General features: G+C 36.7%; 1 protein-coding gene across 1 annotated transcript in view; it reads right to left on the bottom strand.

The window, feature by feature from the left end:
• The window catches only part of WDR70 (WD repeat domain 70), a 308,191-nt gene that overhangs the window by 215,367 nt on the left and 65,842 nt on the right, over positions 1-26,982 (bottom strand). Inside the window, exon 7 of the mRNA XM_041749114.1 lies at positions 21,776-21,909. Coding sequence (XP_041605048.1) covers positions 21,776-21,909 — 134 coding nt within the window. The remainder of the gene's footprint in view (positions 1-21,775; positions 21,910-26,982) is intronic.

Here is a 26,982-nt window from a genome sequence, read left to right as displayed (position 1 = left end):
TTTTCCCTCTCCCTCTGCCTGCCACTCCTCCCGCTTATGATCACTTGCACTCTATGTCAAATAAATAAAATCTTTGGAAAAAAAAATTACCTTCTGAGACAAAGAAAAGCTGTCACATAAACAACTACAATATATGAGACTATCACCATTCTGCATATTACAGGACCAGCACTGCCCAACAGAACTTTCTGCAATGGTGGAAATGTTCTACATCTGTGTTGTCCATTATGGTAACCACTGGCCACATGTTTCTGTCAAGCACTAGAAATATGGCTAGTACAACTAAGGAACTAAATTGCTAATTTTATTTCATTTAAATTTAAATAAGTACATATGGCTAGTGGTTAGTGCACTGAACAAGTACAGGTGTTAACAATATGAAATAGATATAAAACAGTCTCAATTCTAGAATAACAGAAGACTCTTATTGGCCATAAAACAGCTGATAAATGAAATACTAAAATGTTCTTTAAAAACAAAAGAAAAAAAATAAAATAAAATAAAAAAATAAAAACAAAAGAAAACCTAGGGATCCCTGGGTGGCTCAGTGGTTTAGCGCCTCCCTTCAGCCGAGGGCATGATTCTGGAGTCCCGGGATCGAGTCCCACGTTGGGCTTCCTGCACGGAGCCTGCTTCTCCTCTATCTGTGTCTCTGCCTCCCTGTGTCTCTCATGAATAAATAAAATCTTTAAAAATAATAATAATAACTTTGTCTTCTAGAAATGGAATATACACCAAAAAAATCAAAATTTAAGTGTATCTGGCTAAGCCTATTTTTCCTGGCTGGTTGCCACATCCAAATCAGCTACTAACCAATGAAAGTGCTTTTCTTCACAACAACCACTAACTAGAAACTAGTGCTCAAAATTTATACTTAACATTTCTTCTAAAATGCTGAGATTCTAGCTAATAGTTTTTGAAATATTTATTCTTCAAAAATCCATTTTTAATGTACTGATTCAAAGTACTAATTCCAATGCAAAGATAATTCAAACAAAAGTCTGGGCTCTGAAGTTAGAATGTGTGACAGTGTGAGGAATTTCACCACAATGCCCCAGATCAAAGGGTCAAGGTAGATGAGAAATTGAAGCTCCTAAACCAGATGCTCATGAGAAAGAAACCTAAAAAAGCAAACGTAAGGCTACTGCCCAGGCCCTTCCTTCCTACAAAGAAACGTCTCTCTGGCCTTATGGCATCCTTCCTTAATTGCTGGGAAGAACGAGGTCCTTAGCAAAATTCATATCAGGATGCCAAGTTTAAATGGTAAGTCCATAAGGAGGCACCCATAATAAGAAATAAAACTCTATGTTTCACCAAATGTGTCAGTTGTTCATTTATTGCCTCACAGCTCCAAATTCACCCTTCACTGCCTGCTCTGCAAAAATGAATTTGGGCCCTTTAAATATTTTTCCTTTGCCCTTTGGCATGAAGTTTTGAAGGTAGAAGATGCTAGAGAGACACTGCAGAAGGAAGAGGCTTTCCCCACTAAGTCTAGTGTGCTCCTCTCAGGGGGCTCCAGGACCCCACATGGCTTCTCTAGTGCCTGGCTCCTGCAATTTGTGCAGCTTCTCTATGCTAGGCTCCTGGAGTACCTGGTAGTCAGCAACATCCAGCAGCTTCCCTAACACCTCCCTCAGGCAGTGCTCTAACAATGACTCTGGTGAGACAAATTTCTGAAAAGCTCTGCCATCAAAGCACAGCAATAAGTATCATTTAATGAGTCAATGTCTTCTCTCACATGTCTGGATCTCAGTACTAGAGGCCTCTACCCCGAATGCTTTATCTCCATCCTAGGGGTAATAGATGCTCCTTTTATCTTTATTCCTATATTCTTTAGGCTACTCTGTTTTTTATTAGCCAATCCCTCATTTCTCCAATCCTCTGTTAGTAATTCTTTTTAATAAACTTTCCCTTTTTCAAATTGCTGTTTCTCTCTACTTATCTCTACCTTGATGGATATACTAAATTTCAAGTGATCAATTAGAAACTGAGAAAATTATTGGCAGCTTAGTCCAATTTGTTTATACATACATTCATACACAAATGTGTATATATACACATAGAGACACATTTCTATATATATGTGTATATATAAACAAGTAGATCAGATTTTTGATAATTAGATAGTTCAGACTGCTAAACTACCAAAATAGTTCACCTGATTTATCTTTGTTAACAGTGCTCTTATTTTGGAGAAGTCAATTTTCTTCACTAACCATAAAAGATCTAGTACTATATGAGATCACTTTGTTTTTTTCTGGTGAATCGCTTTTATTTCTCTTTGGAAATAACTATCTAAAGAACAGCAAAATTTAAGAAGACAAGATAGTAAAAACAGTGGCTCCATTTCTCTGGCTATGTGCTCTATGAAATTGCTCTATTTACATTTGGAGGGAAATACAAAATCTCAACAATCCCACACTAATAGTCACCTTACTTTAGCTGTATAGGCAAACTCGTTGTTTTCCCTCTGTGTCACTGTTTTTCATGTGCTCTCTTTGTCAACATTAAAATGAAAAGTTAAGCATCAAGCTCATCATTCCTGTCCCACTTCGCTCTTAATTCTGCTAGCTACAGAGTTAAAAGGACAGGATTAAGAGTCATTAGACACAGTACTAAGGAGAATTAAAGGACTTCTTCAAGGGGTATAACATCTGCTCCTCAAATTCCAGCCTAAACAACCAAGATTCCGATCAAAGAGAAAAGAGGGAAAGCCAATCTGACAGTAAACTGGAGTCATGAGGAAGTGAATGTTCTCTCAGGGAGTAACTCTGACACCAGAGGAAGGCTTAGTGACATTGCACAATTCTTTCTGTGAAGTTATTCATGGGGCAAGTGGGAGTATATGAGTGTAAGTGGAGGGGAATGGGAAGGTGAAGATTGAGGATCCTTTTAAGTAGTTTTTGCTCGGCTAGCAAAACAAGCTGGGACATGCAAGACAGATAAACACAGCTGTTTGGGGCTGTCACTTGGGGCTCAAGAGCCAACGTGTCCTGATGTAGTGAAAAGTGCACCGGAATGTGAGTCAGGAGGCCAGGGATCTAAGTCTTCGCCCCACTGCTAAGTAGCTGTGTGATGATGAACAGGCCCTTCAGCTTCACTAGGCTCAGTCTCCCCATCTTTGGAAAATTGTGATTAGTGGTCCTGAGACAGAGTTCATGTAACTGTATAACTTTGCTGAGTCCTACTTTCTTCCACTAAAAAAACTAGAGAAATAATACTTACAGGCTTGGGATGAGGACTAAAAATAATATACATAAAGACAACTGACACAGTAAGTGAAATGAGTAGTTGCTATCATTATTACTTCTTTATTTCCAAGATCTCTTTAAGATTATTTGACAGGGAAAAAAAAAAGATTATTTGACAGGTATAAAATCTTGGTAGCCAACTATAATGAATATACTCAAATGGAATATGTTGAGTAATTCAAATTCATTACAAGTCAAGTTAGTAAGTTCATCATGTTTTAATTATCTACTAACCAAAATACTCATGAGAAACATCCTTACATCCTTTCTGATTTTCTGGACCCACTCAAAAAACTCAAGTCCCGTGTCAAATGTGACTACTACATTCTGAAAAATGAAAGGCAGTAATAATTACAGAAAATATAGTTTCAGATTTGCATGCCACCTTCCAGATATGCTATGGATATTATCTAGTTCTAGAAAGAGGGCAAGAAGGCAAGAGGCCTGAAATAGAACCATCAAAGTTTTCTGTATGGGAATTTCAGAAAATACTAATTTATTCCATGCCAAAATAAGTCATTAGCTACTTCAATACTTTAGCTTTAAATGTATGAATAGATTTCCAGTGCAAAATTAAGAATATATCGCTTATCAGCTTAAACAAACCAAAGGTTAGCAAGCTAACAGTAACTTTACAAAATACTGTATCTATCAAACAAAATTGAAGCCAGAGAAAATTCTATTCAGGACTATATATACATAATTTTACTAAAGCTAATCTATACCTCTTCCCTTCCATTAAAATGCATATTCTTGTTTAGAAATGTGATAAAATTACCCTATCACTCAATCAAGTATAGATTAATAGCTTCATGACATTATACGATTTCACAGTCAAGTTCCATGTTAAATAGGATAGTCAATCCAAAAGGCAAGAAACGAAAATACCTATACAGTATATATTCATGTCTTCTGAGGATAACAGGAATGTGACCAAAAACAGCCAACCAATGAGCATGACTCACAAAACCTAAGTCTTTGTTCTGAGTTTCCTTTATGATAATGCTGATGCTAAAAATAACTCAAGCCTTAATTCTAGTAGTGGAACAACAGGAGCTCAGGATTGTACAATGAATAAAACATGTTGAGGGAGCACATATGAGAGGGACCTACTTTATTAGAGAGTCTCTCTGGAAAAGAAATAGTGGAGGTCTAAGCATAAGGAGCTACATGTTTGTGAGGGTGAAGCAGGGAGTAGGGAAGAGAATTCTAAGCAGAAAACAAAGTACATACTGTGTAAGAATCTCTCAGCCATTCTGCTAGAGCATAATAAGAAAAGGGAAGAAATAAGCAGTGGCCAGATCACAAGAAACATTATAAATCATGGCAAGGCATTTGGGTTTTAGTCAAAATGCATCAGGAAGGTGTTACAGGGATTTACCATGAATAGTGGGGAAAACCATAAAGAGACTAATGCAAAATCTAAGTGAGATTTAAGTCTGAAGTAAACCCTAAGGGAGGGATTGTAAAGAAACTGTAGAGGCAGGAAGAATAAGGAGCATGGTACCTATGGTGTATAGGTACAATGCATGAAAGTGCTTTTTTCTCCAAATCTTGCATCAGAATTCACACTTTACATCTTGATAGATATTATCAAACTGTTCTGTAGAAAAAAACGTTTAGTAAATGATATCCCATCTTTGCCTTCTCCCCATATTGGATAGCATGAATCTCTTTCTCCTTTGCCAATCTTAAAAAATCCTAAGTAGTACCTCATTGGCATTTTAATTTTTCCTTCTTTTATCATTAGTAAAGTCAAGTATCCACTTTCACATTTATTGGCCAGTTATATTTATTCTGCTGTTATCTGTTAATTCATTTCCTTTGACCAGCTTTAATTTATAGATATCCCTTACCTTACTGATTTGCAGAAACTATGTATTATGGATAACAGCCCATTACTTTCAATAGGTATTCCAACTTTTCTTTTTAGTTTATAATTTGTCTTTAAATTTCCTTTATTATGTCTTTTGTTTTCCTAAGCATAAAATATCCTTTTAACTATAACAGTAATTATACTGTTTGTCATGTCATGGAAAAGTAGAAAGTGAAAGTTCTTCTCTTCCCCCACAGACTACACCATGCACAAGATATAACCTCCTAAATTTTCCCTAGTAACTGAAAAATGTAAACATGTAAGTTATATATTACAAAGGGGAATTTTTTAAAATATGCTTTTTATTTAATAAACATTTAAAAATGTGTCTTTCCATCTAAAAAAACTTTCAAGAACATGTGGTTTAGAGCAGAAAACAGGCAAGGACAGAAAACAATATGTAAAAATACATTAAGGCTGCTTTTCAAAAGACACTATTATGAAAATAAAAAGCAAGCTGCAGACTGAGAGGAAATTTTTATGATACACAAATCTTACAAAGAACTTTATAAACCAACCTGAGAAGAACAACTCAATTTTTCAAACGGGCAAAGATTCGGACAGCTCACTAGAGAAGACATACATAATGAAAGACATAAAAAGATGTTCAACATCACATTAATCATGGAAATTCAAATTAAAACCATTTACATATCACTACATACCCAAAACGATGGCTAAATTTTAAAGTACTGATACCACCAAGTACACCTAAGGATGTAAAATAATTAAAACTCATACCTTGCAGCTTAGAAAGCAAAATGGTACAGACACTTCGGAAAAATTTGGCAATTTCTTATAAAGTTAATATTCACATAGCATATAAGCCAACAATTCACTCCAAATTCACTCTATTCGTCAAGGAAATTAAAACATTTATCAACAAAAAGACCTGTACAGAAATATTTACAGTAGTTTCATTCAAATATCTAAAACCCGGAAGCAACCCAAATGTCTAACTAATGATCAGATAAACAATCTGTAGTGTATTCATATGAGGAATACTACACAGCAATGAAAAGGAGAAAATCTACAGAGAGAGGCAGCAACAAAATCAGATCAGTGTCAGGAAAAGAGACTGACCACAAAGTGACTGGAGGGAACTTTGGGGATAATGAAATGTTCTTTATCTTGACTGTGGTGCTGGTAGTATGATTGTATGCATTTCTCAGAACTCCTAGAACTACACTTGAAAAGAATAAATTTTACTGTAAATAAATTATGGCTGAATAACTATGACTTAAAAGTTCATTAAAACCAATGAGGAACTGAATTATAGTAAGAAATTAGTAAAGTAGGTTGGTTTAAGGGATTTTCACAGATGGGGGGGATGGAAAGGTGGGGGAGATAGAGATAAAGAGTCTGAAAGAAGGCAAATGGAAAAGAGAAACAGAGAATCAAAACTAGATAGTCAGTACTCTTAAAGAAAGGGGAACAGCAAAGAGAAAATAGCCTAAACAACTATCCAAACAGAGGTACAATCCAATTTTATGTTACTAATGAAAACTCAGTAATAGGAAATAATACTTGAAAGGTAGGAGAGATATCAACCTGTGAGAATCTGTACCCTCAGAATTTTAATCTGTACTAAAATTCTTTCACATTAAATTACTAAGATAATAAGAACTGATATCACTGAATGCTGCTTGAATAAGTGCCCAACACTGGGCTGCACTGGAGTATTATCACACCCAAAGAAATGGATAGTTAAATCTATTTTGTAGGCTAGGAAACCAACAAAGTGATAAAATAACATGCCTACTCACACAGCAAATGAACCGACCAAGACAGAATTCAAATTCAGACTTACATGACCCAGAATCCACACTGTTACCCATCACACACATTGACTCCATGGTAATATTTAATTAATAAATTGAATTTTACATAAATCAGTCTGCTACAGAAAAAGAAAGCAGGGAAAACACTTAAATGGAAGCCTGGGAAAGTAGTGAGGTTTCCCCTCACTCCATTAAAATTGACAATTATGACACAAGCTCAGCTGAATTAGCAGAGAAGATGGTGTATAATGCCCAATGGCTAGAGCACTGATTCATCCATTCTAATTTCTAGTAATAGAAATTTTTTAATTTCTGAATCTAGGGTTAATCTAGGAAGGGAAACATACTAGAAAAAAAGCATTATTTTTCTTTGAACTCTGAATTATTTAACCAAAGGAATGAACACATATATGCCAAGAAATGCAAACACCATTTCCAAAAGTGGAAATCATAGCTCAATGGCAATCAATTTTAATACACAATGTAGAAATCATAAAATGCAATAAAACTCTTTAGCCAGTTACCTTAAGAATACATGCTCTGGTTTTGGGGGGTTTGTTTTGTTTTGTTTTGTTTCAAGATTTTTTAATGTATGTATTCATGAGAGAGAGAGAGAGAGGGGCAGAGACACAGGCAGAGGGAGAAGCAAGCTCCATGCAGGGAGCCTGACATGGGACTCGATCCCAGGTCTCCAGGATCAGGCCCTGAGCTGAAGGCAGCACTAAACCGCTGAGCCACCCGGGCTGCCCTATTTTTGTTTTTTAAAAGAGGTAAACAGGGCAGCCCCGGTGGCTCAGCGGTTTAGTGCTGCCTTCAGCTCAGGGCCTGATCCTGGAGACCTGGGATCGAGTCCCACGTCAGGCTCCCTGCATGGAGTCTGCTTCCCCCTCTGCCTGTGCCTCTGCCTCTCTCTCTCTCTCTCTCTGTGTCTCTCATGAATAAATAGAATTAAATCTTAAAAAAAAAAAAAAAGAGGTAAACAGATCAGCCTAAAGCCTGATGTTCAATGCATTACCAACAGTGCAGAGCTATAGATTTCAAAAGCTGCCTGTTCCTATTTACCCTTAACTGATAGGGTTTAAGCCAAAGAGTTTAGGTCTTCCAGGAAAAGAAATCTTTATCCTTCCTCTCTTTATGAAAGGTAGGTACACTTGGTGAAAATAGTCTTTTACTCTATACAACAAGAAACTTAAAAAAAAAAAAATATGAGAGAAAGAGAGAGTGGCCCACAAGCAGGAGGAACAGAGGGAGAGAGGTAGAGAGAATCCCAACTCAAGGCTCAATCTCACGACCCTGAGCTGAGATCATGTCCTGAGTCAAAACTAAGACTCAGAAACTTAACTGACTGTACTACCCAGGCGCCCCTACAAGAAACTCTTTAAGAAAAATATGAGAATATTCTACTATTTACAACTTATTTAGCAAAAAAAAACCTTCCCATTATCTTCCTGGCACTATTTCACATACTGGAATACAAGTAAACAATGTGAAAAACAGATTGTGTGATAGTGCTAACTACTGTAAAGGAAATAAATCAGAGCAATGAACAGAGTAATGGCAATGGAGAGAAGCTACTTTGTGATGGGATGCTCAGGAAAGAGCTCTTTTGAGGAGCTGACATTTAAGCTGAGACACAGTACAAGAGTTCACTGATGTTTAGTTAACAAGATAAAATTCACAAATTATGTAACTTGATGACAGTTACAGAAGGCAGCAGAAACCCAGGAAGTTAAGTTTAAAATAATCCTTAAAAATCATATAATTTGGGATCCCTGGGTGGCGCAGCGGTTTGGCGCCTGCCTTTGGCCCAGGGCACGATCCTGGAGACCCGGGATCGAATCCCACGTCAGGCTCCCGGTGCATGGAGCCTGCTTCTCCCTCTGTCTGTGTCTCTGCCTCTCTCTCTCTCTGTCTCTCTGTGTGACTATCATAAGTAAATAAAGATTTTTTTTTAAAAAAAATCATATAATTTTACAAAGCAAATATCAAAGAGAAAAGGAAAATATATTCAGGTACATACTGTTTATCAGGGAATATTAATTGTGTTTTTTTCCCACCTACCTTTTCACCACCTATTAAAGCTTTCTATTGACATACATGGCCTCATCTGATCTTCATACAGATCAGGTCAACAACCTCACTCCAGTTGGTAAACCACAAGAAGTCTTATCCATGCTTGGGACTATCCTGACATATGAGAATAATTGTAATTTTATCAACCTAATATTACAACTAAAGGCATTTTACTTTCCAACTTTTTCCTTTTTACTGGTGATATCCAAGATTAGCTACAAATAAATAAAAGCTTGTTATATGCAAGTCTGAAGGAGGATAGATGGATGTGATAGTCTACCTTATATCTCAAGCAGAGCCCAATTAAAGATGCTACTAATCAGTAATATCCATGGGGGAACAAGTCATATATAGGTTTATGGTTACTCTAAAATTTGCAAAATCTAGCAGCTTAGAAACATATTAATATATATAATAAAGTCATAAAGCAAGTTTAACAATTCACTAATAAGTATAAGAAGTTCAAATATATGTTGTCATTAACCTGAATTCAATTAATGAACTCGTATCAAATAAAGAGACACAATCACATGAATACTGAAATTTATGTAACTCTGCTTCCTTACACATCAACTCTTACACAGATCATGGGTCCAGGTTTGCGAGGGGAATCTCTGTCCATCTTCACTTTCTTTTTCAAACTAATTGATAATGCACACAGAGAAAGTACAGATGCCTAAATAAATCACTAATCTATCATGTGAAATGAACTATTATGCTGCACAAATATCAGCTGTAAAGTAATAAAAAACTTTCCCTAAAAGCCAAAATATTATTACTTGAGTTATATCATACAGGCAATGAATACAGTATTGAGATACGTAAGGCTTACAAATAAAGGAATTAAGGAAATACACACACCCTTGACCCTGTCTTTTTTTTTTTTTTTTTTTTATGATAGTCACAGAGAGAGAGAGAGAGAGAGAGAGGCAGAGACATAGGCAGAGGGAGAAGCAGGCTCCATGCACCGGAAGCCCGATGTGGGATTCGATCCCGGGTCTCCAGGATCGCGCCCTGGGCCAAAGGCAGGCACCAAACCGCTGCGCCACCCAGGGATCCCCCCTTGACCCTTTCTAATAGCACTTATTCTAAATGGTTTCAATTCCTTCCGTGCTTTTGTATAACACAATGATTAATGGTACATGCTCCACAGTTAGAATGTCTGCATTCAAATCCTCGGTCTATCACTTTCTGTGACCTTAGGCTAATTAATTAATCTCTGTAACCCCCCATTTCCACATCTGTAAGATAGGGATAATAAATGTACCTATGACACACGGCAGTTATGAGAATTAACTGATATAAAGAAGTCAGCCAGACTCCGTAAACTATTATGCAAACAGAAGATATCTTCTTTGTTCTTTAACAAAATAAAAATATTTATTCCTGGATTAAATAAGTAATATATACACCTGTTAGTTAACACTCAAAAGATATAAACTGTACAAGTAACAACACATTTCCCTCCCATCTTGGTCTCCCAGATAACCAGTTTTTCCCTATAGACAACCAGTGTTATTTCCAGAAATATTTTATACATATATAAGCAAACAGTACATATTTTTCCAAGCTTTAAAAAAAAACTATATACTATTCTTTAAAAAAAAAAATATATATATATATATATATATACACACACACATATATACTCTTCTATACTGTGCTTTTCAAACTCTACATACTTTGAGGGTTGTTCCACAATTGAACCTTTTTTCAATGTCTTAGGTCAGTATTTTTCAAATGTGAGTAATAACACCTTCCTTTTGATGGGAGAATAGATTAGAGATCATTTTGTGATGACAAATCATTTTTATCATTTAACTGCATATAAACATGTGACAAGTGTCCCTATCCTTACAAGTCTTATAAAACTGTAAATTCACAATGAATTTTAAAACTAAACACTAACCACTCCACACCCACAGGAATGACTATCATCAAAAAGAGAGTAACATGATGGTGATGATATAGAAACACTGGAATCCTTATATACTTCTAGTACAAATATAAATGGTGCACTCTGGAAAACAGTTTGTCAGGTTACTAATATAGTAAACATAAATTTATCATATGATATATCAATTCCCAATCTAGGTACTATCAACCTAAGAAAGAAAATGGAAACATATGCTCATTCCAAGACTTGTACACAAATGTTCATAGCAGCATTATTCATAATAACCAAAATGTGGAAATAACACAAATGTGCCCACCAACTGGTAAATGAACAAAAAAAAATATGCCATGTGTATAAATACATATATAAATACAAAATGGAATACTATTTGATCATAAAAAAGGAACACGGGGCAGCCCAGGTGGCTCAGCAGTTTAGTGCCGTCTTCAACCCATGGCTTGATCCTGGAGACCCGGGATCAAGTCCCACATCAGGCTCCCTGCATGGAGCCTGCTTCTCCCTCTGCCTGTGTCTCTGCCTCTCTCTCTCTCTCTCTCTCTCTCTCTCACATGAATAAATAAATAAAATCTTTTTTTAAAAAAAAGGGAACAAAGTACAGATGTGTCCCACAACGTAGATGAACCTCAAAAACATTATGCTAAGAGGCCAGATACGAGAGACCATATATTGTATGATTCCATTTATATGAAATGTCCAGAAAAACCAAATCAATAGAGATAGAAGGTAGATCAGCAGCTGCCTAAGGCTGGAGGTGGAAGTGAAGAGCGACCACAAATAGGCAAGAGACTTTATTTTAGGGTGATGGAAATCAGACTGTGGTACTGGGTGCACAACTCTGTAAGTTTACTAACAATTATTGAATTGCACACCTATAATGAATTTTATGATATATAATTATACCACAAAAAAGTGATTTTTAAGTAAGTATCAAAACAAAAGTTCCAATAGAATTCAAATTAATTTTAAGATGTTTGCTAAAACAATATCATACAGAGTGAAACAACCTCTTTATTGTGGAACAAATTAATTACATCCGCCTACCTAAGTCCTCTAACCTACCTTCAGATCAGCTAGTTAATGAATATTTATTGCCTGCTTATAGCACATGCCTATTTTACTGTGTTCCAGTGATGACTCAATTTTCCCATCAATTGTCTCTTTTACAACTACTGTGAAAAAATTTGTTCATACATCACTTCATGACAAAACAAACCTTCACTTGGTGCCAGAGCATTTATGTATGATGTGTGTCTCCATTCCTTTCTCATTAGGCCATGGCAACTATAAGTGAAAATAGCACGTGAGCCCAAATAATTTTAAAAACACAGGTAAACAGATACAGGCACTAGGGGTGAACCAAAGATAATCAAAACAAAAGAACAAAAATTTTAAATTAATGAAAGAAATTCATGAGCTCCTAAATAAAAGTATGCCCATAAAACTCAATTTGAGAAATCTGTAATGTGCAATCTCAGATGTTACTAAAGCAGACCAGTTCTGCTATGTGCCCACTCACAAAATGGCTTTGGGAAGATGATCTCTAATACATGATCAAAAACAACTCTGTCTTCAATTATGAATCTTTGGTGAATTTCTGAAATGGAAATTTATTTTAACATTTATAAATCAAGTAAGAATAATAATTTTAAAGAAACAATGAAACAATTCAATCACATGAAAAGGTTGAACACTTAAGACAAATGATTAACAAATTGTTGAAAACCCTATCATGTGATAGAAATACTTGAGGGGGTCTTAAGATAGAGCCTTGTATTGGGCTCTGTTCTCTTGACCAGTAAGTCTTTTCTCAAAAATATGTCCTATCTTTGATTTTAAGTATAAAAAAATCAAAGACATTACATAAATATTCTATAACATTAAATTTAAATTAGAGCAGGTGTGGCAGGACAGTCCTGGGTGGGTGGTGGGCAGTGAAGGTCTGCGGCAGGTGGGCAGTGAGGGTCTTGCTGTTGGCTAGCACAAGCCAATGGCCACAGGCTTCCCACATCATCCAGCCAGGATCACATGCATGCCCAGAGCCATGTTGGTGAACATGGACCAGCTATGGCACCAGGTCATGATCAACCAGTTCATGCTGGCCGTGGGTTGCACTGCCAACCAGGCAAACAGCTGCTGCAGGTGGTGCACTGGCAGCGGAGCTCGCCCTGAGTGATTTTTCTAAGAAACCACCATTCCCAACAGCCACCACCACCAACAGATTACGTGTACCCCCAGCAACCCACCTGCCATACATACCACCCAACTTGCCTGATCCACTGGCCATGTTCTCCAAGCGTCATGCCTCTAAGGGCTTTCAGAGCAGCAACAGCCCCATGACAGCTGTGACCTGCTCCCCTCCTGCAAACTTCAGTCCCTTCTGGGCCTGGTCCCCATCCAGCCACCAAGACACTTGGATCCCACCCACCTCCATCACCCATAGCCAACTTGGTCCCCAGGAACACAGTAGAGGGGCATCTGGCAGAAAGCCATGGCTGCAACAGATGGCCAGTAATAAGACTGGTTAGTACACACGCTGGGCTGGAGCTAGGGGTTAGTCCAGGTCGTGGGGACATAGGAGGGCGAAAGTCAGGGGTGTGGGGGGTTTCCTAAAGTTCACCCTGGATGATTTTATAAAAGAATTTGAGGGAAGTGAGGGGACAATAAACTTCCTGAGGCACCTGGGTCCTTCAGGAGTTTCTCTTCAGGTAAGTTTTCCTCTTTTTAATATATAACTATGATATATATTACTATATAAATATAACTAATGTAATGTGAGAACCAGCCAGCCGACTGAGGTTTTGGGGTCAGTAAGGAAGAGCCAAAGAATCCTCCCTTGGGCTAGCATCTCTTCCTTCATCCCCAGTCCCATGATAGGTGCTTGGAAGCCAGGTGATGTGATCTTGCAGTCATGAGGTATCTGCTAACTGACTCCCTCAAAGATCATGCCTTCTGGAATCAGAAAAGGATCCATTCCAAAGAGATCTACAGCAGGGGCTCCCAGAAGCGCTCACCAGCTGAAGGTGTCGAGGCCTCCTTATTAACACAAGCTCCCCATGCCCTGACTTATTGGCTGGTTCCTCAGTGGCCTTGCAGTTCCTTGCCTCTCCTGGTATCACCAGCTTCCAGCTACATGTGTGGGGCTTGTATAGAACTAAAGAGCTGGCTTGGGTCACAGACTCCAGCTCTACCTAGCAGGGGCCCTGATTCTCCATAGCCACGCTGCCTCTCCCACTATTTGTCCCACTTGAGTGGATGACAGAGTGGAGAGCTTGCCTTTAGATTTAGTTCCAAATCAATAATCTCACCAATAATCTCATCAATAATTTCTCAGTGTGAAATTTTAATTTAAAAAGTTAAAAGAAAAAAAAAGTTAAAAGAGGCTTTAAAAAAATGGAGTAGAGATACAGCTTAACGGTTCTGCAACTGTTTTATATACATACTTCAGTTAAACAAAGAAATGATGTTTGGTGAAAATCAGGGTTTTCACTGTTAGAAAGTGAAGGTTTCTAAGGAGGAGGAAGGCTAGAATGAACCAACAGACACTGGATTAGAGTCAGAGACATGGATATGAACTCCTGACCCCTAGGAGCAACAAGCACTCCAAGAACCAACACCCTGTTCTCAGATACCATTCTCCTAGCAAATATGACTGATTCTGGGACTGGGGCAGGGACAATACAAGATGAGTGTGGAGCATTTAAGAGTACCAAAATGTAAAAAGTACTGAAAAAAAAAAAAAAAAAAAGATTGCATGGGCCAAACTGCAAGAGCTATCAATGGCTACAAAATAAATAACATTATATTGGCTTATAACCCATGATATAAAATAAATATCAAGGAGTAAAGACTGGTAGAAATAACTGGTTAAATATATAAATAAATGGGGAAAGGGGATCCCTGGGTGGCTCAGCGGTTTAGCGCCTGCCTTCGGTCCAGGGTGTGATCCTGGAGTCCTGGGATCAAGTCCCACATCGGGCTCCCTGTGTGGAGCCTGCGTCTCCCTCTGCCTGTGTCTCTGCCTCTCTCTCTTTCAGTCTGTGTCTCTCATGAATAAATAAATAAAATATTTTAAAAATAAATTAAATAAATAAATAAGTAAGTAAGTAAGTAAGTAAGTAAATGGGGAAGAAGGGACAATTCTTCCTCAAAGAATTCCAAGTAGTTTATGTAAATACTACCCCCTCCAGGAGGTGGAGCTTAGATTTTCTACTTTCCCAAATGTGCAGCACTTACTGACTTACTTCTAAAGAACAGCAAATGGAAATTCACCTCTGTGATATTCATCCCCAAGATCCAGAGTCCCAGTCTAACCATAAGAAAAACATCATAAAAAAAAAAAAAAATCAAGAAACATTCTAGAAAATACCTAACTGTACCCCCTCAAAACTGTCAAAATCAGGAAAAACAAGAAAGACTGAGAAGCCATCATAAACCAGAGAAGACTAAACAGACATGAAGACTAAATGCATGGTGTCTTGGAAGGCATATTAGTGGAAGGAACAGTCAAATGCAAATACAGTTTGGAATTTGGTTCATAGTAATGTACCAATGTTGGTTTACTTGTCATAAATGTACCATAATAATATAAAATGCTAATAATAGAGGAAACTGAGTGAGGGGTATACCTGAACTCTGGATGATCATTGCAGCTTTTCTGTAAATTATAAAATATTCTAAAATTAAAGTTCACTAAAATTTTTAAATGGAAATATCAAATGACCTTGTCACTTAAATACACACACATCTGTATTTTCTACCTCTTTTCAATGAAAAGGTCAAGAAGAATGATACCCCACCATTAATGAGCAGGTATAATTTGGCCTCTAAGCACCACTCTCACTTAAAAAAAAAAAAAAAAAAAAAGATCTCCATATCTCCATAGGGAAATGCTGATTCTAGGACCTGGAAAAGAATGTACCAGGAAGCTTACATCATGTTATGCCAGGAAAATAAGTAAGCTTTTAAAGTCTAATGAGTTCATGCCAAAGCTACATAGCAATCAAGGACTCCCCTGGCCAAATGTGGGACAATTTAAACATCAAAAAGAATAATGACTACAACTAACTGGAACACATGAAAATTTTAAAGTCATAAATCCTGCCACTCAAAAAGGAAAAAGAGAAAAACATCACCACCAATAACAGCAACAACTCATTTATCACTACCAACCCCTGAACTAAAAATGGATAGTTAAATAACCAAGTATTTATACTACCTTCTAACAGCAGAACTGTATTTTAGTGTAACCAAATAACACAAGTTAATATGGAAAAGTTCTCTTAGAAGAACATCAACAAATAAATGTAGATGAAATAATGGAATTCAGAAAATCACCAACTCACAACCCTCAATGAGAGAACTGAGTCAGGTATGAATAATCAATGGATGCAAAACATTAAGTGAAGCAATGATAAGAATCTAGATATTTCCACGCTGCCAACTATCTCCCCACAAAGCTCTTACTTATCTCAAGTATATAACATAATATTAACTTTACAATGGAGGAATCAGATGTCACCAACTTAATCCAGGGATCAATCTTAATTGCTAGTCACAAATAGCAACAAGTAGACAATATATGCACTTGATGTTATACAGTAGAGATTATGATCAAGCCTTTGGATCTTCTACAGGAAATACTTGAGACAAAGAAATAAGTTAAATGATACAATAAAGAAGCAATTACAAAATTCAGGGAGGAAGAATCTTATGAAGTACAACAGACCCACTTAATAAAGTATTATGAGAAAGACAATGGTTTGAAAGGAAACTTTGTTCTAGATTAAAAGATATGTAAGAGAGGTACACAATAAATGTGACATTACTTTATTAGATCTATGTTTGACAAATCAGCATTAAAACACATTTTGAGAGCCAATTGGGGAAATTTAAATATAAAATGATCATTAGAAATATTAAGAAGTTCTAAATAAATCTGTTAGAATAACTGGAGCTCTATTTATATAGGAAAATGTCTATATTTCATAGTGAAAGTTATGCATTTCTTTACTTTTAAATACTTCAAAAATAACAAAAATGAGATGAAGCAAATACAGAAAAATGTAACTATTAAATCTAGGTAAAAAGGTAGAGGGCTATTACAGTAATCCATTTTTCTCTACGCTTGAAATTTTTCACAGGCAAAAGTGAATTACAGATGGATGTATATATAAATATAAAATACACATTAAGTAAAAAAAATACCTATTGTCATAAAAAGAGTCACATTACTTGGAAGCTAGGGGCAAATGACAGCAAAGCTAAACAGTTCTCATGATTTAAAATAGTAACACTCACTATACTATAATGTTTATTGTACTAGAGTTTATATTAATCTTGTACAGACTGTCAAGAATTCTGTTTATTCCCATCTACCCTTTGATAGCTCACTATTAGATAAAGAATACAATTTAATTATAGAAGAGAAAATAAGCTTAATCTTGGGTTTTTCTGCATTTTCAACTACCTCAGTGTAGCAAATGACAAGTTTAGTAATAGAGCACTGCCTTGAGACTCATGGGACATGATTCTATTCAGAGCTAATCATTAATAGACTACTGAATAATCCTGAACAAGTGAGTTTGTAGTCGTAAAAGTAGTTTGTGGTCGTAAAAGTAAAAGGGGAATATAATCCTTATATGAATCGAGAGAGTATCGCATGGGAATAAAATATATAATATTGTACTTTAAGTATATTTTTTAAAAGCCATCATACTAACTCAAGATATCAAGTTACAATTTTAGACAATAAGAGTTTTAATTAAATATAGTCATCATTGGAGACACTCCGTATTTAAAAGTTTTTTTTCCTTTCCAACTGATCAGAAATCTGCTTTGCTCACCTAGGGAATTCTCAAATCTTTACTAAAGATAGCTTAAGAATTAGGACTTCAAAATTTACAAATCATTATGATTTGTACAAAATTGATCAGGGTCATGTTTAGTATAATTTTTAGGTTATTTTGCTAGATAACTGCAGCTGCCAGAGAAACTGAGGTCTTAGAACCAATTCTGAGTTACATACAGACATTGGTTATCTACGCAGTTATGAGCAAGTAAGCAAAAACAATTCACATATATTCCGCAGGATTAAGAAAAATCTCAGCTCTCTAGCCTTTCAGACACTCCAACCACCACTTTCATGAAAGGTTCACTAAAAGCAAACACCCAATAGCCCAGAAACAGGAACTTTATCCATACAGTTGACAGAATCCAGAGTTTCCAGGTAGACACAAGGTTTAGCAAAAACCATCATCCTTAAGAGTTCAAGTTAAAGCTAAACTAGATTCTTTTTTTTTTAAGATTTTATTTATTTATTCATGACAGAGAGTGAGAGAGGGAGGGAGGGAGGCAGAGACACAGGGAGAGAAGCAGGCTCTATGCAGAGAGCCTGACGTGGGACTCAATCCCGGGTCTCCAGAATCACTCCCCAGGCTGAAGGCAGCACCAGAATGCTGTACCACTGGGGCTGCCCGGTAAACTAGATTCTTAAGCCCCACTCATCTAAAAGTAGAAAACGGGGTCTAAGTAATTTCAGCTAATTCACATATGGTGAATATGTACAGTTAGTCAATAAGAACTCATTTACAATATACATTATACAAGTTAACAAGGTATCAGTTTCACCCGTAAAAATCTATTTTTGATATCCAATATACTAAAAGACCAGATATAGTCAAAAACAGAAGTAAGAGGGTGGCTTGTGGTAGCAACATGTAAAGCCCTTTCCGATATCATGCGAGCTGACCATACATGCTAGCTGACCATACCTGCACAGTGCAGCACTGACTAACACCTGGTTATTGGCTTAATATACATCGTACACACATACATAACATTACATGGTATTTACTGGAGTATTAAACTAGGCAACGTAATAATCTCTAAATACAAATATTTTTTACAAAACAACAAAAGATTAAAAACATCTTTAAAATTTAGGTTAATAAAACTGAAGGAAAGAAATTTAAGGTATATTTTTCTTTTATCCAAATAATGAAGGTAACACATGGTCGTATAAACAGTGTATTTTGGTACAAAGCATCACAAATGAAATTCAAATGATAACAGTACTCCATCTTCAAATATGAAGGTATTAAGTTGTGCAACACATACCATTCACAGGGCTGAAGAGATCGAAATGCCTTAAAAGAAGCATCCATTCCAGCAAAATCCCAAAATTTAACATCATAGTCATACCCTCCAGTCACCAAACGGGCACCTGAGGGATCCAAACCCAAAGCAGAAACCTGGTTTAAAAAAAAAAAGAAAAGAAAAGAAAAAACTTAACTGGAGAAAAGCTACTTATGGTCTAATTAATCTCCATTTCTTTTCTCTAACCCTACCACCTATATTATAGGCATTGGAAGTACAGCTCACCAGCTGTTTTTACTTCTAAAAAGTAGGACTGAATAGTATATCCTCTATTATTTGACTTATTAGGACTACTGTTTCTAAACACAACAACAACAAAGTGCTGTTTCTTTTGAAATAAAGAAAAATATTTTAATTTAATCTAACTGCCAGCTTCATCCCAATTTATCTATCAAACTTCAAAAATAATTCAGCTTTTTCAATAAACAATTCTGAGGAAACCTTTTGAGATGTTTTAACTACCACTAACAGAAGACCACACAAATCTAAAATTACCAAAATGAAAAAATGCAAAAGGGAATGTTAAGAAATCCACTTAATGAAGTAGGACAAAGTAGAAATTATTTTGTGTATGTGGCTAAATAACTCATATAATTACCTTAAACAATTACTCTAAAAGCTGAACTTATATAAGTGACTGACTATATTATAATACCACTTTTATATTGGTTCCATAAAATATCTGCTTTCCCTGTGAATTTTTCTATGCACACGTGAATATCCAATTGGTAACAGTATTCTTTTTTTTTTTTTCTTTTTTTTAATTTTTATTTATGATAGTCACACAGAGAGAGAGAGAGAGAGAGGCAGAGACACAGGCAGAAGGAGAAGCAGGCTCCATGCACCGGGAGCCTGACGTGGGATTCGATCCCGGGTCTCCAGGATCGCGCCCTGGGCCAAAGGCAGGCGCCAAACCGCTGTGCCACCCAGGGATCCCGGTAACAGTATTCTTAAGCAGGAAGTCCCTGGATTGACTGCCCTCTCAGAAGGAAAAAAATGCATTAGAAATAATGTGATTATCACACACTCAGGATACTAAAAGGATCAAAGTTTTATATAAAGGAAGCAACTATAAATCAGTTCTCCTAACAGACAGACTTAAAATGTTATTAAATGTAATAGAATTACTGAGTTAACACCAGATATTTACAAAATAATTTTACACATTCCAGTCACTACCTGCAAACACTGATTTTGGAATATAAGGAAATTACATATAAATATAATTAGTTAATGATCTACTTTATGGTTAAATTAGATATGTACTACTCTAAATGTGTTAAGAAAGCATACAAATGAAAACGAAGTCATTTTTATGCCCGAACAATTAGGTCTTAAAACCTAAAACAATCAAAAATAAAAATAAACAGTAGCTTTTGAACTTCCGCTACTACCAACTACAAACTTTTTTTTTTTTAATTCATTAGAGACACAGAGAGAGAGAGAGAGAGAGATGCATAGACACAGGCAGAGGGAGAAGCAGGCTCCATGCAGGGAGCCGACGTGGGACTCGATCCCAGGTCTCCAGGATCACACTCTGGGCTGCAGGCGGCGCTAAACCACTGCGCCACCGGGGCTGCCCCCAACTACAAACTTAGTTATGTTCCTTGCCCACTCTATCCTTCTACTCTCCTGTTACAATTAAAGAGGTGTCCTCCTCCTGGTATGACCAACTGAGCCAGTATTCATCCCATTACAATACAATTTAAAACTGCAAATTCATTTGTGGCTTGTCTGTTCAATGCCTGTTCTCCATGCAAGGGTGTAAACTTCTCTGCCTCACTGTAATTGGCAGCATGTAGCAGCAAGGGCAAAGGGCTATGTCAGGTAGGAGAACTGAGGACTAGCTGTAGGCATTCGTCTAGAGTCCTTGGGGAAACGGAAAGGGCTGCTTGGAGCCAGCAGCTTCCAACTTCCAGGAAGTCATTTGGAGTTTAGTGCAAGCTGGGAAGAATGAGCTCAAAGGGAAACCTAGAAAAGAAGCAGCTCTTCACCTAAAAATTGTTCTCTTTGCTTTAGCTGTGAATTCTTTCATTGGGAAAGAGAAATTAACAGTATGTCACTATATCAATGAAAGGAGAGGTGGATGTGACTCATGACTTAGAACCAAATTATCTACAGTCTTAAAAGTGAAAGTTGGAAATGGATTCCTAGGGGAAAATTTCCTCCACTAAACCAGTTTTTCTGGGTGCTACACACTGTTTAAGGGAACATGGCTATGATCCACTTAAAGATTTGGATCATCTGGTAGGGTACAAAGGAAACCGTCTCTAGGTCGTGCTAAGGAATGGAAAGGTGAGTAGACTGGTTGCAGCAGTTCTAGGACACTTCGGTTTCAAGCTACTTTATAGTCTTTAAATCTATTGAGGACCCAAAAAAGCATTTTTTTATGTGAGTTACGTGCATCAGTACTTACCACAGTAAAAATTTAAAACTAAGACATTTTAAAATATTTATTGTTCACTTCATTTAAAACAATAAATCCACTACACTTTAACAAATATTTTTTACAAAACAACAAAAGATTAAAAACATCTTTAAAATTTAGGTTAATAAAACTGAAGGAAAGAAATTTAAGGTAAATTTTTCTTTTATCCAAATAATGAAGGTAACACATGGTCGTATAAACAGTGTATTTTGGTACAAAGCATCACAAATGAAATTCAAATGATAACAGTACTCCATCTTCAAATATGAAGGTATTAAGTTGTGCAACACATACCATTCACAGGGCTGAAGAGATCGAAATGCCTTAAAAGAAGCATCCATTCCAGCAAAATCCCAAAATTTAACATCATAGTCATACCCTCCAGTCACCAAACGGGCACCTGAGGGATCCAAACCCAAAGCAGAAACCTGTTTAAAAAAAAAAAAAAGGTGAGTAGACTGGTTCAGGGGCAGGTACTAGAAATGTCAAGTGTAGGAAAAAAGGCTAGCCTTGTGTAGATAACTGGTAAGGCTCAGAAATAAATATATGGGGACTCCTTTTAGCATTCTCTATACTTCTGTGAATGTATATTTTCCAATAACTAAAAAAAATAAATAAATAAAATCTTAAAAAAAAAAAAAAGGTGAGTAGACTGGTTCAGGGGCAGGTACTAGAAATGTCAAGTGTAGGAAAAAAGGCTAGCCTTGTGTAGATAACTGGTAAGGCTCAGAAATAAATATATGGGGACTCCTTTTAGCATTCTCTATACTTCTGTGAATGTATATTTTCCAATAACTAAAAAAAATAAATAAATAAAATCTTAAAAAAAAAAAAAAGGTGAGTAGACTGGTTCAGGGGCAGGTACTAGAAATGTCAAGTGTATTTGGGGACTCTTTAGCATTCTCTATACTTCTGTGAATGTATATTTCCAATAACTAAAAAAAATAAATAAATAAAAAAGACCAGGCAAAAGAGTCACCTTGCTAATCTCTGACGTTTTTACAAGATGAAATAAATACATGCGGGGACCCTGATGTTTCTAGCAGCAATGTCCACAATAGCCAAACTGTGGAAGGAGCCTCGGTGTCCATCAAGAGATGAATGGATAAAGATGTGGTTTATGTATACAGTGGAATATTACTCAGCCATTAGAAATGACAAGTACCCACCATTTGCTTCAACATGGATGGAACTGGAGGGTATTATGCTGAGATAAGTCAATCGGAGAAGGACAAACATTATATGGTCTCATTCATTTGGGGAATATAAATAATAGTGAAAGGGAATAGAGGGGAAGGGGAGAAGAAATGGGTAGGGAAATATCAGGAAGGGAGACAGAACATGGAAGACTCCTAACTCTGGGAAACGAACTAGGGGTGGTAGAAGGGGAGGAGGGCGGGGGGTGGGGGTGACTGGGTGGCGGGCACTGAAGGGAGCACTTGACGGGATGAGCACTGGGTGTTATTCTGTATATTGGCAAATTGAACACCAATAAAAAATAAATTTATTATTTAAATAAATTAATTAATTAAATAAAATAAAATACATGCAGGGAAAGGCAAGACTGCAAAAAGATTAGGTAACCTAAAAATACAATTAAAAGCTCTAATTGAGGGGCACCTAGGTAACTCAATTGGTTAACCATCTGCCTTCAGTTCAGGTCATGATCTCGGGATCCTGGAATGGAGCCCCATATCAGGCTCCCTGCTCAGCTAGGAGTCTGCTTCTCCTTCTCTCTTTGCACCCCCCACCCCCTCTCTGCTCATGCTCTCTAAGAAATAAAACCTTTAGAAGTAAAAAAAAAAAGGAAGCTCTAATTGATTTTTTTAATGTGCAAAGCAAGTGGGCACTATATTTTTAATTATAATTCTTTAAAAGATAAAATTCAATTTAAAAAAATAGAAATATGGGATCCCTGGGTGGCTCAGTGGTTTAGCACCTGCCTTTGGCCCAGGGCGTGATCCTGGAGGTCCAGAATCGAGTCCCACTTCAGGCTCCCTGCATGGAGCCTGCTTCTCTCTCTACCTGTGTCTCTGCCTCTCTCTTTCTCTGTGTTTCTCATGAATAAATAAATAAAATCTTAAAAAAAAATTTTTTTAATAGAAATATTTAAATAAAACATGTGAACCCATGAACACTCTCAGTTGTAAAAATCTCTGAACTAAATAATAGGGAAGCTTCTGTTTAAGTATGAACAGTCTACTATTCCTTTTCCTTTCCTAATTTACTTAAAAACATGAAAATTAGTAAAATTCTGTCACAATTTCAGAATAAAAATGTTGATTTAATAAAAAGTAGATATAAGATCTCAAATCAGATGGAAATGGTTTCTTAAAGCAGCAGTTCTAGACACTTCGGTTTCAAGCTACTTTATAGTCTTTAAATCTATTGAGGACCCCAAAAAGCATTTTTTTATGTGAGTTACGTGCATCAGTACTTACCACAGTAAAAATTTAAACTAAGACATTTCATTTAATTTTAAAGATTTTATTTATTTATTCATGAGAGACATAGAGAGAGAGAGGCAGAGACACAGGTAGACACAGGTAGAGGCTCTCCATGCAGGGAGCCTGATGTGGGACTCGATCTCCGGATGGTGGGTTCATGCCCTGAGCCAAAGGCAGGTGCTCAACCCCTGAGCCACCAGGCGTCCCTAAACTAAGACATTTTAAAATATTTATTGTTCACTTCATTTAAAACAATAAATCCACTACACTTTAACAAATATTTTTATGAAAATGGTATTTTCAAAAGCAAAATTGGGCAAGAAAAATGACATCCTTCTCTATTCCTATTTCTCTATTTCTTCTATATTTCTCATTTGCATCATTTATGGGTCTATTTCTCCTGATTGATGTTTTCCTCATTATGGGATGTATTTTCCTACTTCTTTACATGTCAGACATCTAGAAAAAGGCAGTTTCATTGAAAAGGGAAAGCAATGGGCACCCAAGTGCTCAGCAGTTTTTCCACCTTCAGATGTATTCCTGGGCCCTGGGATCGAGTACAGCTCACAGCTGTGTTTCTACTTCTCCTGTGTGAATGCCTCTTCCTCTATTATTGTTAATAACTACTTAAAACCAAAACAAAAAAATAAAGAAAAATATTTTAATTTAATTCATGAGCTATATTATCTACAAATGGTTTACAATAAAATTCTGAAAACTTTTAATTTTAACTACATAACAAAGAACACAAATCTAAAATTACCAAAATGAAAAAATGCAAAAGGGAATGTTAAGAAATCCACTTAATGAAGTAGGACAAAGTAGAAATTATTTTGTGTATGTGGCTAAATAACTCATATAATTACCTTAAACAATTACTCTAAAAGCTGAACTTATATAAGTGACTGACTATATTATAATACCACTTTTATATTGGTTCCATAAAATATCTGCTTTCCCTGTGAATTTTCCTATGCACACGTGAATATCCAATTGGTAACAGTATTCTTTTTTTTTTTTTCTTTTTTTTAATTTTTATTTATGATAGTCACACAGAGAGAGAGAGAGAGAGAGGCAGAGACACAGGCAGAAGGAGAAGCAGGCTCCATGCACCGGGAGCCTGACGTGGGATTCGATCCCGGGTCTCCAGGATCGCGCCCTGGGCCAAAGGCAGGCGCCAAACCGCTGTGCCACCCAGGGATCCCGGTAACAGTATTCTTAAGCAGGAAGTCCCTGGATTGACTGCCCTCTCAGAAGGAAAAAAATGCATTAGAAATAATGTGATTATCACACACTCAGGATACTAAAAGGATCAAAGTTTTATATAAAGGAAGCAACTATAAATCAGTTCTCCTAACAGACAGACTTAAAATGTTATTAAATGTAATAGAATTACTGAGTTAACACCAGATATTTACAAAATAATTTTACACATTCCAGTCACTACCTGCAAACACTGATTTTGGAATATAAGGAAATTACATATAAATATAATTAGTTAATGATCTACTTTATGGTTAAATTAGATATGTACTACTCTAAATGTGTTAAGAAAGCATACAAATGAAAACGAAGTCATTTTTATGCCCGAACAATTAGGTCTTAAAACCTAAAACAATCAAAAATAAAAATAAACAGTAGCTTTTGAACTTCCGCTACTACCAACTACAAACTTTTTTTTTTTTAATTCATTAGAGACACAGAGAGAGAGAGAGAGAGAGATGCATAGACACAGGCAGAGGGAGAAGCAGGCTCCATGCAGGGAGCCGACGTGGGACTCGATCCCAGGTCTCCAGGATCACACTCTGGGCTGCAGGCGGCGCTAAACCACTGCGCCACCGGGGCTGCCCCCAACTACAAACTTAGTTATGTTCCTTGCCCACTCTATCCTTCTACTCTCCTGTTACAATTAAAGAGGTGTCCTCCTCCTGGTATGACCAACTGAGCCAGTATTCATCCCATTACAATACAATTTAAAACTGCAAATTCATTTGTGGCTTGTCTGTTCAATGCCTGTTCTCCATGCAAGGGTGTAAACTTCTCTGCCTCACTGTAATTGGCAGCATGTAGCAGCAAGGGCAAAGGGCTATGTCAGGTAGGAGAACTGAGGACTAGCTGTAGGCATTCGTCTAGAGTCCTTGGGGAAACGGAAAGGGCTGCTTGGAGCCAGCAGCTTCCAACTTCCAGGAAGTCATTTGGAGTTTAGTGCAAGCTGGGAAGAATGAGCTCAAAGGGAAACCTAGAAAAGAAGCAGCTCTTCACCTAAAAATTGTTCTCTTTGCTTTAGCTGTGAATTCTTTCATTGGGAAAGAGAAATTAACAGTATGTCACTATATCAATGAAAGGAGAGGTGGATGTGACTCATGACTTAGAACCAAATTATCTACAGTCTTAAAAGTGAAAGTTGGAAATGGATTCCTAGGGGAAAATTTCCTCCACTAAACCAGTTTTTCTGGGTGCTACACACTGTTTAAGGGAACATGGCTATGATCCACTTAAAGATTTGGATCATCTGGTAGGGTACAAAGGAAACCGTCTCTAGGTCTTGCTAAGGAATGGAAAGGTGAGTAGACTGGTTCAGGGGCAGGTACTAGAAATGTCAAGTGTAGGAAAAAAGGCTAGCCTTGTGTAGATAACTGGTAAGGCTCAGAAATAAATATATGGGGACTCCTTTTAGCATTCTCTATACTTCTGTGAATGTATATTTTCCAATAACTAAAAAAAATAAATAAATAAAAAAGACCAGGCAAAAGAGTCACCTTGCTAATCTCTGACGTTTTTACAAGATGAAATAAATACATGCGGGGACCCTGATGTTTCTAGCAGCAATGTCCACAATAGCCAAACTGTGGAAGGAGCCTCGGTGTCCATCAAGAGATGAATGGATAAAGATGTGGTTTATGTATACAGTGGAATATTACTCAGCCATTAGAAATGACAAGTACCCACCATTTGCTTCAACATGGATGGAACTGGAGGGTATTATGCTGAGATAAGTCAATCGGAGAAGGACAAACATTATATGGTCTCATTCATTTGGGGAATATAAATAAT

This window comes from Vulpes lagopus, chromosome 3, assembly GCF_018345385.1.
Source record: "Vulpes lagopus strain Blue_001 chromosome 3, ASM1834538v1, whole genome shotgun sequence".
In the NCBI taxonomy this organism is placed as follows: domain Eukaryota; kingdom Metazoa; phylum Chordata; class Mammalia; order Carnivora; family Canidae; genus Vulpes; species Vulpes lagopus.
Note: the sequence above shows the minus strand (reverse complement) of the source record. Positions and strands in the feature narration are given on the sequence as shown.